The 15,785-nt window shown below is 45.7% G+C and overlaps 2 protein-coding genes across 3 annotated transcripts; one reads left to right on the top strand and one right to left on the bottom strand.

The window, feature by feature from the left end:
* The first annotated feature begins 6,550 nt into the window (after nt 1-6,550).
* chrna4b (cholinergic receptor, nicotinic, alpha 4b) lies at nt 6,551-11,443 on the top strand. Of its 2 annotated transcripts, none has more exons than XM_077024691.1 (7): nt 6,551-6,692; nt 6,834-6,959; nt 7,651-7,757; nt 8,022-8,066; nt 8,206-8,315; nt 9,148-10,453; nt 10,786-11,443. In XM_077024691.1, exons 2-7 carry the CDS (start codon nt 6,902-6,904, stop codon nt 10,909-10,911), a joined length of 1,752 nt encoding a protein of 583 aa, XP_076880806.1. In that variant the 5' UTR covers nt 6,551-6,692; nt 6,834-6,901; the 3' UTR covers nt 10,912-11,443. The 2 variants fall into 2 exon arrangements, with proteins under 2 accessions (XP_076880806.1, XP_076880805.1); XM_077024690.1 differs by having other exon boundaries at nt 7,651-7,802.
* A 963-nt stretch (nt 11,444-12,406) lies between these two features.
* On the bottom strand, nt 12,407-15,693 carry zgpat (zinc finger, CCCH-type with G patch domain). Its single transcript, XM_077024692.1, has 6 exons — nt 14,548-15,693; nt 14,128-14,261; nt 13,788-13,952; nt 13,481-13,606; nt 12,955-13,357; nt 12,407-12,852 (listed from the first exon to the last, which is right to left on the bottom strand). The coding sequence occupies exons 1-6, from the start codon at nt 15,117-15,119 to the stop codon at nt 12,714-12,716; spliced, it is 1,539 nt and encodes a 512-aa protein (XP_076880807.1). The 5' UTR covers nt 15,120-15,693; the 3' UTR covers nt 12,407-12,713.
* Between the last annotated feature and the right edge of the window lie 92 nt (nt 15,694-15,785).

The following is a 15,785-nucleotide window of genomic DNA, read 5'->3' as shown; positions in this document are numbered from 1 at the left end:
GGTATAAAACCTCTTCTCTCCCAATTATCTCTGTGAAAAATATTCATTTTTGGAAAATTACTTTAGTTAATTGGATTGAGGTCTGAAAGTGAAGTGAAGCAGAATAAGAATTTCTTTTTTAAATTAGCTAGGATGATCCTAAGGGTCCATGACTGACATTAGATTTTTTTTTCATTGGGGCCCAATGTAATATCTTTTCATATCTTTTCAAAAATCCCTGGTGGCACCCCAGATGACCATTACAAAAGAGAAACAAAGTTTATCACAGACAGTGAAAGCATATACATTGTCTTACTGTAAATGTAATTTATTATACCATTCTTACATGCATACATTTGTTAAATTTGCTTAATAACAATTTCAGAATTAATTAGAAGATAATTAGAATACGTACATACCACCTGTGACCATGTGCTACAAAAATTAGGCATGTAAGTTTCAGTTAGTGGTAGACTTCCCAACTTACATTTTAATCAAGGGGTGACATCACAATGGTGATGATGCGTTGGAGATCCCTGTGTAAATCCTAAAACCCAGGTCCACACAGATGGTTATTTATAGTGTGGTGGCAGTGGAGGCAGGATCAACTGTGCTCTGAGAGACGGCTCAGATGAATCAGTGGAGCAAATGGATGCAGAGAGAGAGAGAGCTGCACGAAAGAGACAATGCAGAAACAAATCAAAAGAACTAAATTGGTAGAAGCCACAAGGAATCCATATCCTGGTAGACCTGCTTGATCTCAAATGTATAAAACTCCCTGTGTTCATTCCCACGTCCTTCCTCTCTCCCCAGTCCAGGGTGGTTACACTGTGGTGCCGAAACCTGGGATTTAAGATGCTCGTATGCCATGATGAAGTTCTCCTCTGGGCAAGTTCACCAAGTGGGCGCCTGTATTTTCTGCTGTGGGGAAAAGCCAGAGGCTGAAAACTGATGTAAGACACCCTTAAAAAAGACGTCCTGCAGCAGGCAAGTCGAATACCTGTAGAGCTTTCAGATGCTGGAGCTTATGGAGTTTGACCTTGCATAGGACTGCTGCAGACAGTGCCTCTCACCAGAGAATGTGATTCATCGGTCATTGTCATCTAGATGGTTCAGGAACATTTCCCCGCCTGCTTGGGGGCAGTTGAATGGTTCCAGTGTCACTGCTCAGAGTTGCTGGCAAACAACCGTCTCATGGCAAACACAGGGACTGGAAATCCCTCAGTCTCCATTCTCTGAAACTCTTCAGAGACAAGAGCACTACCCCAAACCTCTTCCCTGTTCTCCTGTTCCTTCCTCCTCCTCCTTCTTCTTCTTCTTCTTCTTCAATCCCCACTACATTCTCCACGCCGCACCACAGTCCTGGAATGAGACCACGCACGACAGAGTGAGAATAATTGATGGTCAGGTGCTCCAGCCGGGGGTCATATCCACACTTTTTGATCACTGATGACAGATTGTATGAGTATGTCATCTGACAGATGACAGAGTGATGCAGGACACACAAATGGAATAGATGGTCACCCAGTTGATGGGAGATGCTGTGCTATAAGGGGAGATGTGTTGCTATAAGCTAATGGCCCATTTTTAATGTTTATCGTTTGGGATGCGAATGTCAGCTGGTTAACCTCACAGCCATCCCCAGAGTAATTGAGGTCCTCTTTGAAATAATTTATATGGACCATGTTGGATGTCTTTCATGCACAGCACAACATCCAAATTTAGAAAATTACTGGGGAATAAATTGATTAACACCAGTGACCACAATCCCCAAATGGATGGATTAGTCAAGTAGTTTAACCACTCTCTTAAAATAGGATTTGGAAGTTCATACACAAGAATAGTGAGGGTTGTGATAAGTGGTTGGATTCCCTGCTTTTGGTCATGCAAGAGGACCCACGAGCCTCCAAAGAACTTTCCCCATTTGAATTATTGTATAGGCACAGGAACCGAGTCATTCTAGATGTCATTCATACCATCTGATGGGAGGAACCTTCATTTGGGAAGAATGGAATACAGTAAGTTCTTGCCCTTTAGTGCAAGAAGAATTTGCTTCAGCCCCAAGAATGCTAAGCCCACCCAGCTGTGTGTTTTTGCACAGGGAAATAAAGTGATCATATTGAGATCTAAATTACCTTTGAAGTGACAAGAACTGTTCAAGGTCACATGATGCATAGTGGAGGTCCACTATGAGGTGAGGTGAAGAGATTGGTTCAAAGCACTCCAAACTGACCACCTCAACCTCCCCAGGGGTGTGGTCTCAGTTATTCTGGAAACAGTGGTTCCTGTGGGAGGTGAGCTGGGTCTAAGGGATCCCATAACTCTCAATCTTACTGCTGGCTGCAGTTGTAGTATTGTGCCTATTCGGACATCACCATCCTACTGACTGATCGCTCGCACAAGGAATGTCCTGATCCATTACAGTGGATGGAGCCGTACTAACAAGCTTTCATCCGGCTCCTCTGGTCCTCTGTGGTGGCGTGCTGTCTTTCCTCTCCCTTTTATTTGCAGATGGATGTGTTGGACACAGGGCTGGAGGTCATTTTGTCCCAGGTGGTTGAGGGGAGAGGAGCACCCAGTGTTGCACATTAGTCAAAAGCCATCGATGCATGAGACAACGTGCAGCACCATAGAGAAGGACTGTGTAGCCAGCAAGCACTTCATATTCATTCTTACTACTTTTGAGACCTTGCCCCCATTCCAGCGGCATCGTCACGTGAAGATTGATGATGCGCAGATCACCCACTGGTTTCTCCTGCTGGCTGGTTCCCTGTCCTGAGTTGGACAGTGGGATCATGTGTCGGTGGGGGTGTGGCTGTGCGTCATCTGCTCAGTGGAGAGACGCGAGCTACCGGAAGAACCAGCGAGCTACCGAACGCAGCGAGCGAGGTCGAACGCGGAGCTGCGCAGCAGAACATCTCTGAAGAGTGAAAGAAGAACTGAATAGCCGTGTCCCTGTATCCATGTCTCCCACGTCTTTCCTCCTCTCCTTGACCCAGGGTAGTTACACAAGTATGTTTAAATCGGGAGTCCTTAAAGATAGCATCAACACTACAGCAAAATAGCAATACTAAACAAGGCTTCAGGGGGGTTTAACTTCAGAGGTTAGTTCTTTATGCCAGGTACTATTGAATCGTGGGAAAAGAGGAGCAGAAAGCTTTTTCTTTCACTTCATTCAGAGCAAGCATTGCTATGTTTGGAGGCTGTAACAAATTTAGCCAGTGCCAGCACATAAACACTCCACCATACAGATATGAACAAATCCTCCCTCAGTGTTTTTGACTGGTTATCACTTGCATGTTTTCCTGTTACCACTCTATAGGGTTCCTCGTGTGTCTGCAAATGCACCAACTGGGTCTCAGCCATTGTGTTCATTAATATCACAGCAGGTGATGGAACACTGAAGTTAATAGGAATCTGAGAAATGAGAGAAAGACACAATGTGTGTGCATGTTTGTGTGTATGAGAGAGAAGGAGAAAAGAACAGAACAAAGAAAGAGAGATACGGAAGGTAAAAGACTGAGAGAAAAAGAGACAGCATGGACCCCAGAGCACAACCTCTTCAAAGTTCAGACAGGCAACTTGGAAATCATTATACTTGTATCGGTGCCACTTAAGTAACCTTTAAATGGATGACAGCTAATTTAACAAGCGATCAGCAAGAAGCCCAGTTAGAGGATGAAAGATTTACTGCTGAATTTCCATTGAGATTCGACATGAAAATACAAAGGAGTGCAAATGAGCAGACCGGGACAGTCACCTTGACCACTGTAATTCACATAACCTGCATTCATGAATAATATGAAAACTGCGACAGATCTTGGTGGATCATTTACAGTCTTCCTCTCTCTGCTCAGATCTCCCTGCTGAGCACACAGTCCTCTGAGGCCTTGCTCGAAAGTGAACTCCAAATTTTGTACAGAAATATGGTGGCATATCGTTTCCACTAACGACTGACCTGACTGTCTCAGCAAAGGCCAGCACAGAGAGTTCCACACTGCTCCGTCAGTCGGTAGATGTACGGACAGCTCGGAGTGGCGTGTCTGTGTCTGTGTTTGGTGGATAATGACCTCTGGGCTTCAGGACAGTAGTTGCTGTCGTATGAGCTGCACAGGCTGGTTTCTCTTGTTATTATTTTTTTCATGTTTTTTTTTTTTTTTTTGTGGAAAGCCAATGGTACTTTTGCAGTTTTCTAGGGCAAACGAATGACTAGATTGATGTCTGTGGACCTCACTGTGCTTTAGGTGAAGGCCAATGAAAAATTTATTGATGAATCTGTTAGATCAAGAAAAGTGGTATCGGCCTATCTGTCTCTTTCTAACATCAACACACATATTCAATAGAGACAACACATCTAATACAAGCCTGAATTACTTCACAAAATATATGCTTTTACATTTCACATTTGAAAACCGCCTTTCTTGACTGCTTTTATTTGCACCAATTACACTTTCAAATACACAACAGCGTTACTCCATTCATAAATATTGCAATTTTCAATCCTAAAGCAGAAACTGTATTAATAAAACTTTATTGCATACGAGCGTATTTATATTTATGTGTGCGTGTTTAGCTGTATGTCAATCTATTGTGAGAAATAATGCATGCTCCTTGGAGGGGGGGAGGCAGGGCTTCACTGCGATCTGTCAGCACAGAGGCACCTTGCCGAGGCCGAAGGTCACGCCAAGCAGATGTGTTGCCGATGATGCTGCCCGTCACTTGATGGATTAGCCACGCGTCCCCCACCATCTCTAACCCAGCAGGCTCCCGGCTGTCAGCCTTAAGAACAGCGCGCGAATGCTTTGCATCGTCCCCCACGTGTGCTGAAAGATCCCGCAAACGTCAGAAACCCCGAAGGGACCCCTGGCAGCTACCAAGCTTCATAAGGCCTCCACGACTTCATTTTCCACAAAAGGCTACTGCTTTTAAGGTCGTTATCTATGATCCCGTCATATTGTTGCACGAGAGGACCTGAAAACAGGTGTCAACACAACACCAATATCAGCACAACCACCTTGAATTAGTTTGGGAGGCGAAAGCGGATAGTCAGACGGTGGTTTTTCTTTAACACTAGGCTGGGTGTATGTGTACATAATTTGGACTTAATAAAACTTGCTACATTGTTTGGCGGAGGTTAATCAATAAGTCTCTTCAATAAACCTTCAGCTCGAATAGTCGCTCCCAGATATAACTCATGTTAATGCAGGGAATGTATTAATATTGATCAAAGCAGACATAACACTACATTCCATTACACTAAATGAGCAATGATGTCCAATGTGCAGAATGTCAAGTTTAATCAGAGTGATATTGATCTTGGCCACTGGGTTTGGTGGTGGAGGAGAACACGAAGCCTGCTGCTGGACCCTCACATCTCGGTGGCGCATAATGAAAGTCTTGATATTGCAACTCAAGGTTGAGTTCATTGCCTTGAAGGACAATGCTCCCTGCTTGTTTGCACATGGCATTCTGACGAGGCCAAATTCCTATTCTACGCCTTACAATGACAACGGCACCCTGCAAGGCCCAGTGTGCTGTCAGTGATGCTTTTAACCTGAGAAAGAAAAACACACTTACTTCCCTTTTAATGGGAATTGAAGGCAGTTTGTGTGTGTGTGTGTTTGTTTGTTTGTTTGTGTCGCTCTTCCATACATTAACAAGCAATACACTTCTAGACCGCTGCATAATCAATTTATAGACTAGCTCCAGAAGGTGTGAACAGAGCCTACATCAACACAGGACAGTAATTTCTTTATTCCAGTTTAACATGTTATTCTTTGTTTAAGAACTCCACGGTTAAAGTCTAAATAGCACATCCATTGGGTGAAAGCCTTCTAGAGATGAGCAGTGTATGTAGCTATTTGCATGACAGAAAAACATGTTTGCCTCTGTGGAACTGTAAGACGAGTTCACATTTTAAGGCAGAATTGATCATTGGTAGATTATTGTATCATTGTAAAATCGATGCGTGACAGCCTTGGCGTGGCAGAGCGGTGGCCTATCAGTGATCGGTCTGTGTAATTAGCAGGCGTGGTGCGTCCTGGGCTCCTCTTGGCCTCGGATCAAGTCCTGCACGCTCAGATCGCTTTCCCAGACATCTGAAAGGAGTCACTGCAGTACATTACCGGTCTGCTCACATGCTTAGTCATATTGGTTCCAAGGTCACTTCCTTTGAACTACACCTCCTCTTGACACGTGCCGTAATTTCAAAAATATTTTTGCAGCGCAGTTCTGTAAAACTGTACAACTTCAACCGCCCTATAAGCCTTGTAACTAATGTCTTGTGGTTTAGATACCAAAAAAACTGACTCAGTCAGTTTCTTCACACACACACGCACACACACCTTCTCATACACACACAATGCTGCTCCCACACCAGTGTATCATAGTTATTCAGCTAAATAAGGCAATATTGGAAGGTGGGTGTGTAGAGAGACAGAGAGAGAGAGGGGGAGAGAAGGAGGAAGAGGGTGAGGGAGAGAATGTGAGATAGAGATAGAGGAAGAGGGAGAGGGAGAGAGTGTGAGAGAGAGAAAGAGAGAGAGGGAGGGGCAAAGTGGGAGACGGTGACAGGGGGTAGTATAAAGAACAAGAGAGCAAAAACATAAGCGACACCACCAGAGCTGATGCGCCGTGTCAGTGGACGCACACGTTCTTCTCTGCACGTAGAAGCTGGTCTACTGCCTCATATCCTGATATCCTAAGATCATTAGGTGATTGAAAATCAAGGCTTTAATTTTGAAATGCCAACTCTGTTAAAAACCAATGGATAAATGAAATGCTATAATAACAATCCACTTAGATCTGAAAGGAAGAATTTTAGCCTGGATCTAACAATCTGAGAAATGTTTCAGGTCCGAGTTCCTGCGCAGGAAACAGAAGAACTATACAGTTGCCTGCCACCCTGCTGCTACGGGCCAGAATGGAAAGCACCAGGAGTGTGAAGCTCGTCCTGATCCTCTGCCTTCATCGCAGCTGTGGTAACGTCCGTCTCTGCTCACACAAACCATTCACTTCTCCTCACCCAACTGTATCTCCTTCATGGCCATTTCTCAGTAGACTTTGTAACTTTGGTGAATTGTCATGGTGAAATTCTGTCTTGAAAGTCCTAAAACTTTGAGATGCAAAGTTACTTTAAGAGAAATGGAACTTAACAAACTCTTATGTTCCTGCAAATATATACTTTTAAAATGCAAAGTAGAGCAGATATGGTCAGCTTAGATTTTTTGACTATAAATGTCCTCTGAAATATTTCGAATGTGCAATATGAAACTACTGCTTATGACTAACAGTGCTGTTATGAAATGGTAAAGCCTTTTGCTGATGAGTTTATTGGTGACATTTCAGTCTGGATGACATGGTTACTTGGCTTATCAATCAGCCAAAGATGCGGAAGATTTAAAGCTGTGTTTAATTTCTTAAATGGATGTGTTAATCCATTTGCTTTCCACTCTCAAGTACTTCTTGAGAATCCAGGAGGCTAATTGGTTCAGCTTTGCTAATTATGATTAAGAGATGTCTTATATACATGCTAATTAGACACCGCATGTCAGTGTTTAAAAGTTTCGAACCCTCAGTGACTGATTGAGATTGTGATGCCTCAGAGAAGCTACTTTCTCACTGTTTCCCAACACATGAAAATGTGTCTATTTATTTCTCTCTTTATTTTAGTGTGCACGCTCACCCCGGCACATGCCCACGCAGAGGAAAGACTCCTTCAGGTTTTATTCCAGCGTTATAATAAGTTCTCCCGTCCTGTGGCGAACATCTCTGACGTGGTACTTGTCCATTTTGGCCTTTCCATCGCCCAGCTAATAGATGTAGTGAGTTTCACAGTTTTGTTCAAACTCCAAGGTACAACTCTTAACTGTCAGACCACTCATGCAAAGAAATCTGCTTACACCATCACATTAATACAAAACAATGGTGTCTGACTTTGTGAGCTCCAGAGACATTTACTTGATGAAATCCCATCATAAAAATCTTACTTGATCTGAAGTGAAAATGTCATTCTTAACTTTTTGAATATATACCTTTTGTAGGATGAAAAGAATCAAATGATGACCACTAATGTATGGGTGAAACAGGTATGTTTTGATCAGTCGGAGCATATAATTGCAAATTAATGAGATTTTTAATTGGAAGCAGGCTGCCGTTAGCCTACTCTCAGTCCCCTGTCATGCCTGCTGGTTCAGAACATTGATGGCAGCGTATGTGTCCTGACAGGAATGGAGTGATTACAAGCTGCGCTGGAACCCTGGAGAGTATGAAAATGTCACCTCCATCAGAATCCCCTCCGAGCTCATCTGGAGACCCGATATTGTGCTTTACAACAAGTGGGTGATTCTTCTATATTGATTGTGAATTTAGTCAGCCACTTATGGTTTCCGTCCAATCAGCAAGCGGCATACGCATCCGCTGCACTGTTCACTTCTCTGTGTTTGCCTGTACTAGTGCATTGTGAACGTGTGCAGGCGGAGTTCAGTGCCTGTGTGAAGATGCAAGGTTTCAGTCATTTATGTTTGAGTGAACCCAGTCAATGCATGAAATCAGACTGGAGGACTTCGGTCAACATTCACCAGGTCCTCAGAAGATAATGTGCTGCATCCAGAAGATAAAATAGGTAGAAGAGTGAGTTAATGTTAGGTAGTTGCAGCAAGCATTAAAGCATCATTTGGTCCACGTCACTGTACCATGAAACGCCCATGGGAAGCACCAGGTTCCTCCACAATGACTAAACATTACACTTTAATGATGGTTATGTACCCTGAGATGCTTTAATGATTAAAGCATAAAGCATCTCAGGGTACATAACCACATGCATGTGGTAGATGAGCATCAGATTTACTGGGTAAATTACCTCATTTGATTGACTGTTTGGCCGAAATAAAGTCATTGAATTCAAATTGACTCAATTAACCGAGTGCTTAATGAAACTCAGTATGAGATTATAAAAATGATCCCAAAGGAGATATAAGCCATCAGTTGCCATGCATGGCTTTTGTTAGCAACCCTCTGATTCTTCATCATTGGTATGTCTCCATGGTGGCCCTCACTGAGTGACACAGACACGTGTACCAACTCACAACCGCAACTGCTACTCGAGTATGAGCCACTACTCTACAAGGCACCATTCCCTCCTGACTGAACATGCATGTTTTCTGCCAGTGCTGACGGCGACTTCGCTGTGACACACCTGACCAAAGCCCAGGTGTTCCACGACGGGCGGATCAAGTGGAAACCCCCTGCAATATACAAGAGCTCCTGCAGCATCGATGTCACGTTCTTCCCTTTCGATCAGCAGAACTGCAAAATGAAGTTCGGCTCATGGACGTACGACCGGGCCAAGATTGACCTGGTGAGCATGGGCGGCAACGTGGACCAAATGGACTACTGGGAGAGCGGCGAGTGGGTGATCATCAACGCCGTGGGGAAATACAACACCAAGAAGTACGAGTGCTGTGCGGAGATCTACCCGGACATCACCTACTCCTTCATCATCCGCCGCCTGCCGCTCTTCTACACCATCAACCTCATCATCCCCTGCCTGCTCATCTCCTGCCTCACCGTGCTGGTCTTCTACCTGCCCTCGGAGTGCGCCGAGAAGATCACGCTCTGCATCTCCGTCCTGCTCTCGCTCACCGTATTCCTGCTGCTCATCACCGAGATCATCCCGTCCACCTCGCTGGTCATCCCGCTGATCGGCGAGTACCTGCTCTTCACCATGATCTTCGTCACGCTCTCCATCATCATCACCGTGTTCGTGCTCAACGTGCACCACCGCTCGCCGCGCACGCACCGCATGCCCCACTGGGTGCGGCGGGTCTTCCTGCACGCCGTGCCGCGCTACCTCTTTATGAAGCGCCCGCCCGCCTCGGGGAAGAGGAACTGCCGTAAGCTCATCGAGATGATGCACAGGCCGGTGTTGCCGTCGGCGCTGCTGTTGGGCCTCCCCCAAGTGGAATCCTGCCCCGACGTGGGCGTGTCATCCGCTACACCGTCTGGTGAGCTCCCGAGGGAACCGAGTCCTTTTTCCTGCAGTTCCCCCAGCAGCCAGTACGCCATTCTGCAAGATGACCCTGCACGCAGGCCCCGCCCACAAGCACACACCTCCCTGCCCTCCAGCCCCGGGTCATCTACGGACACTCCCCTTGACCCCCTGGTTCATACGCTGACCCGCAGCGCAGAGAACGCATTTGCGGACACCGAGGAGAGCGCAGGTGAGGTGGACGCTCCCGGGAATCCCGATCAGAACAAGGACCCCAGCCCAGAGGCCCACGCCGGCGTAGACGTGCTTGGGAGCGAAGTTCCGGATGTGAGACAGAAACTCCTGGACACTCAGAACTCGAGCTACAACCGCAAATCGCCCATGATGGAGGAGCCAGAGTCCCGTCTGGTCCAGTCGCTGCTGCGTGCGCTCGAGGGGGTCCAGTACATCGCCGACCATCTCCGAGCCGAGGACTCCGACTTTTCGGTAAGTTTCCAAAAGCCTTAGAAACAACTTCGAAGCGTGCGAGGACTGTATGCGGTTCCTCCTCCTGCCAGGTAAACCAGCACACCTGCTCCATACGGCAGCCACTGTCAACCCATAAGCCTCACTTAGCAGAATTAGAAGCTACACTGTTCTCTGAGCTGCTGTAGACTGGATGCATTTTTGTCATTCATTTTTAACCACCAGGGGAAATTAAGCCGATCTACAAAACAATTCACAGCAAACACACCCATCTACAAAAATCAATGGGAGATGTAGACGTGAGGTTTGCTGTGGAGGTTTGATGCTCATTTGCTCTAATCTCTTCCTAACAGGTGAAAGAAGACTGGAAATATGTCGCAATGGTGATCGATAGAATATTCCTTTGGATGTTTGTGCTGGTGTGCATTCTAGGAACAGCTGGGCTGTTTCTGCCTCCGTGGCTGGCTGGAATGATCTAGATTATGCTCCTGATCTCAGCGTTGAGACAGGAACAGGAGGAAGATGGCGAGGAGACCTGCCAGTCACTGTTGTGTCTTCAATAGAACTGATGTTCTATCATTTGGACTGTGCAGATATGATCTCACACTAGTGCGTTACGTAGTGTCCTGCATGGCCGCCACGACGACGCGTCTGGTCAAGGTCGGTTTATATTTCTTTGTCGTTATGAAGCAGAAGATTCATTTCTGTCTGTTCAGCGATGTCCAGTCTGCCACAGTAGAGCTGCCTGTGTCGCCTGACAGATACTCGTCATCACTGTGTTATTCCATCCACATTAGATCAATTTAATGCAGTTGCTATTACATCCCGCATCTATAAAGATGCAATATACCCGTGAAAGAGAACACTTCATTTACATTAAACACTTGGACATAGAATAGGCAGCTTTGTAATGTGTATTAAAAGTCCTAAAAACTCTAGTTATGGTTTTGTACTCTGCTAGAGTTGATTTTGCAGGTTAAAAAATGCCAATAAATGATTTTAATACATTTGCTTCCTGTTGTGAACTTGTGTTTTGGTCGCAGGCCTAGCAAACAGTAACAGTTTGCAACTTCTCTCAGCTGTCTGTCTGCTTAAAGCAGCCCTGGGCAACACCCCCATTCAACTCCTGCTGGTGCAAAACAGGTTGTCTGAAATGACGATGTCGATGAGCAAAATTAAATTAATGTTCGGAAGGTTGTAGAATGCAGAGTAGCTGTTCGTGTCTGGACAGAGTGCATGAATGGCCTGAACACACGCAAAAGTGGCACGCATCACCCGCCCAATTGCGATGAATTACAACTAACACAACATAGAAAGTGTTGATTTTTCTAAATATATTCCATCAAAATCTTGACCTTTTCATATTCAACTGCTTATAGAAAATACATTGTTTACAATACAATTCTTCTCCAATATGTTAACTTGTTACCTGTCAATATTTTAGATGCAAAATGACCTCAGATATAAAGGACACCTTGCTTGTTTACTAATAAGGCTCGCCCAGATGAACTAATAGGGCATCGCTGAATTACATCAAGGACGCTATCCAGAGCAGCGGACGTGCAGTTTTAAATCTGCCTGACTTCTCATTGCAAGACTATAAAACAAAACAAATGTGGCTGACCTGAATACTTGAAGCTGTTTTGCAAACCAAAATAATTGAAAGTGCACAGATGGAAGAGAACAGCATCCCAGCATCGCGTTTTCTCACATTAAGTTGCACAATGTGCTGCATATTCATTAGCTTAATACACCCCGTTCTCCTTTCCTGGGAGGAAGTTACAGAGCACATTAATAACACAACAGAGTGCACAAAAATAGAGCCTGATTTCTGGGCTACAGAACATGAAGAATCCAACCGCTCAGCCTGCCGTTCCCATCAGCTCCAACTCCGCTGTATCTCCTCCACCTACACAGAGCACCGCCAGCCTGCTGGAGTGAGCAGACCGTGGTGGAAGGAACACAACTTTAAAAACTTTAATTAAATACATGAGAAGCGATCCAAAAAATATCCTAGTCCAAGGGAAGAAGACTTCTAAAAACATCCCAAGAATTCTGGAGAAAAAAAAAAACTTTAATACAGTTTAGAATATTTTCCAGGCAACTGGAAAAAAGGCATTTGTAGAGTTTCTGTATTCCTCCTCTGGAGGAGTTGGTGTTATTAACCAAAGTGCCAAATTAACATTATCTGTCACTGTCTCCATCACAGCTTAACCCAACCTCTAATTAAATCATTAGTACAAAAAAAGGCGACAGGACATTTGTCCTCCCATGTGGGAGATCAGAATTCGGTCATTTTCTTGTGCGTGTTGGCTTTGTTTTGAGCCCTCTGGATGGACTGCTCTTGGGTCTTCAGCTGATGTAGGAGCTTACGAGATGCCGAGAGCTTCTCCTCCAGACGGCTCAGCAAGGTAGCATCCCTGAGGGGAGAGAGAGAGTGAATGCACTTGTGGAGAACACAAAGGGCCATGTGAATTAAGAGATCTTGGGGTGAGAGGTCACAGGGTGAGAGCATTGCCTACCTCCCATTTCGCCTCTTCAGAGATGCAGTGAGCTGCTGGATCTCTCGTTCCACCTGATTCACTCTCTCAGCTGTCTGAAAGAGCTGGACGTTCAGCAAGCGTTTGGTGCCCTGTCCACCCTGGTAGACCTCCACCCCACGGGCTGAGGAGCTAGCTGAGGAAGCAGAGGAGCCTTCTGCGCCGTCTCCCAGCTTGGAATTCAGGAAGTCGAATACGTTGGGCTTCGACGACGCCGATGTTCGCTTCCTCTTCGTCTTGCGCTTGCCCGTGGTCGGGTTCTCTTTGGAGACGGCGGCCCGAGTTTTGCGCAGTGTCAGCTCGGCACACTGGTCCAACGAGCGACCTTGCGGGAGCACGACTGCCTGCACGGGCTCCACGCGGCCCGAAAGTGTTTTCCCCAAACCTGGTGAGACGCACGCGAGTCTGAAATCTTGGCCAGGGAACACTGAACTGCTGCCAAAATAATAACGTTAATACCTCGCATGATTCTAATGGTGTCGTGTGGTCCTCTACTGGACTCTCCTACCTTTCCCCAACTCATAGCCCATCTTCAGCAGGAGCTTGGAGCCAATGCCTCGAGTGTGTGCTTCCCAGCCACAGAACTCTGAGCTGTTGACCTGAGCCATGTCATCCTCCTTACAGGAACCAAAAACTGAAGAGCGAGAGAAACAAGCCATGGATCAGCTTATGTGACAGAACATTATAAGGTAAATGTCTGATAGAAGCAAAAAAAAAAACAGGATGCCATGCAACTAATGCTAAGGAATTAATACACTCTTGCCGATAAATCCTGTGGGGAATTTTTAGGTACCGCAGGGGAGCTAAAGACGAACCTTTAGCATAAGCCACGTCACACTGCTCAGGGTCGTCTTCTGAGTCCGAAGAGGAAGAAGAGGAGTCTTCCTGCCGCAGAGGAGGCATAATGCTGTCAGCCTCCAGGACAGCTTCCTTCAGGAGCAAGGAGTCAAACTTCACTGTGTAGATACCGTCCTCGATCCCTGGCCACAGCAAAGGGACAAATGTGTCAACACCTAAACCATCAAAAAGGCATGACTTCCTAGAAAAGTCAAACGGGGGGGGGGGGGGGGGGGGGGGGGGGGTCTAATCAGCAGTCTTAGACCAGTGTAATAAAAATGACTGAGACATGATGAGAGAATGAATGAGGAACTGCACCTGTGATTTTGGCAGGATACCATATGCCATCTTCATGCTTGGCTAAACATGAGGACCCCTCCTGCATGTTTGTAAGTTCTGCTTCAAGAAAGCCCCTCAGCTCGGACACGTAGACCACCTCCCCATGAGAGTACCTGAGAGGAAGCAAACGCACACACAGGTACGGCTGAATTATCATTTCTGAATCCAGTGGTCAAATAAAAATGACACACCGAAGAGGCTTCCTAAACACCACCAGTAAAGATCAAACAAACTTAAAATCCCGACAGCATGATATACTTTCAACAATAATTAAGCAACTAATTAAAAATAAAAAACCCAGGTACCACTGCCCTCAGCTCTTTAAAAATATTAAAGATAAACATGAAAAAAAACAACTACATTAAAACAAGTTCAGTTCCTTCAAAGGGATGTATGCACCTGCAGGAGTCCATGAAGCGGCACTTTCCCTCCAGGAAGAATGTGCAGGGCTTCATGGCTTTGTGTGTGGGGTGAAGGTAAAGCACTCTCACACGGCCTTCCTCTCCATCCGCCTCCTCTGAACACACTACCATGGCGTTGTGATACTCCAAAGTCCCCCATGACGTGCGGTAAGGCGCTCGTACTTTAGTGCCACTTATATCTTCTTCTTCCTCCTCTTCCTCTTGATCTTCACCCGGTTTAGAGCTTAGCTCTGCCTCCCGATTACCTTCTGGCAGCTCGGCGTAGAACGCAGCAAACTCGTCATCTAAAGTGCCGTCATTAGGCTGCTCTTGGGAGTCAGCCGGTCCAGTCTGGTATAGCGAGGGGTCCTCAAGAGAAGCCAACAGCTGGCTCTTCTTCACAGACACCAGGCTGGACTTGGTGAGCTCAATGAGCTGTGACAGGTCCTCTTTCAAGGTGAGCAGGTCTGCCTGCTCTGATGAGCTCAGGCCACAGGCCAGTGCGGCCTCGACCTGCTGTAGCTGTGCACTGTAAGTTTCGATGGCCTGTTCCAGACTGCCTTCATCCATTTTGAGAAGTTATTATTATTAATATTAGTTATTATGACATCTGACTGTGAAAGAAATGTCATTGGCGAGGGGACGTTTGAAGCACAGCTCCTCGTTTGAACATATTTGCCTAAATTAACGGTCCTGCCACGTTTATATTTTCTTTTCAAGCTTTGTTGACATTTGAAGAACCCCAGGCGACTTCAGCACTTGTAATGAGCAAGCTGGCTAGCTACCGTCCGATAGTCGCCTGTACTCTCAGGGGTACCAGGACTCGTACAGACTGTGTCGGACTCTTAAAAAACACCGAACCGCCCATGAAAGGCAGTGTGCGGTTGAGACCCAACTCACAGGTACCGGGCTGGACGGTTAGCTAAACAAAACGTCTGCGCGAGTTAATACCGGTTTTGTAGCCTTTGTCTAGCTAGCTGCTAACAAATCTGGCTACAAATTTGTTTAGTCTATCGTAATTCAGAAACATCGTATATGAAATCAAACCGAATCAATACCGATTTTTTTACGTTTTGTCTCCTTTGAATGGTCTAGCCCCTGTTTGGCCAAGAGCAAATCGAAAAGCACATTGAACTGTGACCTTCGTGACGTGAAATAGGAAGTTGAACTGCAGAAACAAATAAGAGTCCCATTCGCTTTCTGTTCAATATTAAACTTTGTACAGTTAAACTCGGT

This window comes from Brachyhypopomus gauderio, chromosome 12 (genome assembly GCF_052324685.1).
Source record: "Brachyhypopomus gauderio isolate BG-103 chromosome 12, BGAUD_0.2, whole genome shotgun sequence".
In the NCBI taxonomy this organism is placed as follows: domain Eukaryota; kingdom Metazoa; phylum Chordata; class Actinopteri; order Gymnotiformes; family Hypopomidae; genus Brachyhypopomus; species Brachyhypopomus gauderio.
Note: the sequence above shows the minus strand (reverse complement) of the source record. Positions and strands in the feature narration are given on the sequence as shown.

Excerpts from the sequence above, each read along its gene's own strand:
- chrna4b (XM_077024690.1), top strand. The coding sequence starts at position 6,902 with ATGGAAAGCACCAGGAGTGTGAAGCTCGTCCTGATCCTCTGCCTTCAT. Across the intron at positions 6,960-7,650 it reads CTGCCTTCATCGCAGCTGTG|TGTGCACGCTCACCCCGGCA; the intron begins GTAACGTCCGTC and ends TCTTTATTTTAG. Across the intron at positions 7,803-8,021 it reads TCGCCCAGCTAATAGATGTA|GATGAAAAGAATCAAATGAT; the intron begins GTGAGTTTCACA and ends TACCTTTTGTAG.
- zgpat (XM_077024692.1), bottom strand. The coding sequence starts at position 15,119 with ATGGATGAAGGCAGTCTGGAACAGGCCATCGAAACTTACAGTGCACAG. Across the intron at positions 14,262-14,547 it reads CGCTTCATGGACTCCTGCAG|GTACTCTCATGGGGAGGTGG; the intron begins GTGCATACATCC and ends GCTTCCTCTCAG. Across the intron at positions 13,953-14,127 it reads GTATCCTGCCAAAATCACAG|GGATCGAGGACGGTATCTAC; the intron begins GTGCAGTTCCTC and ends TGCTGTGGCCAG.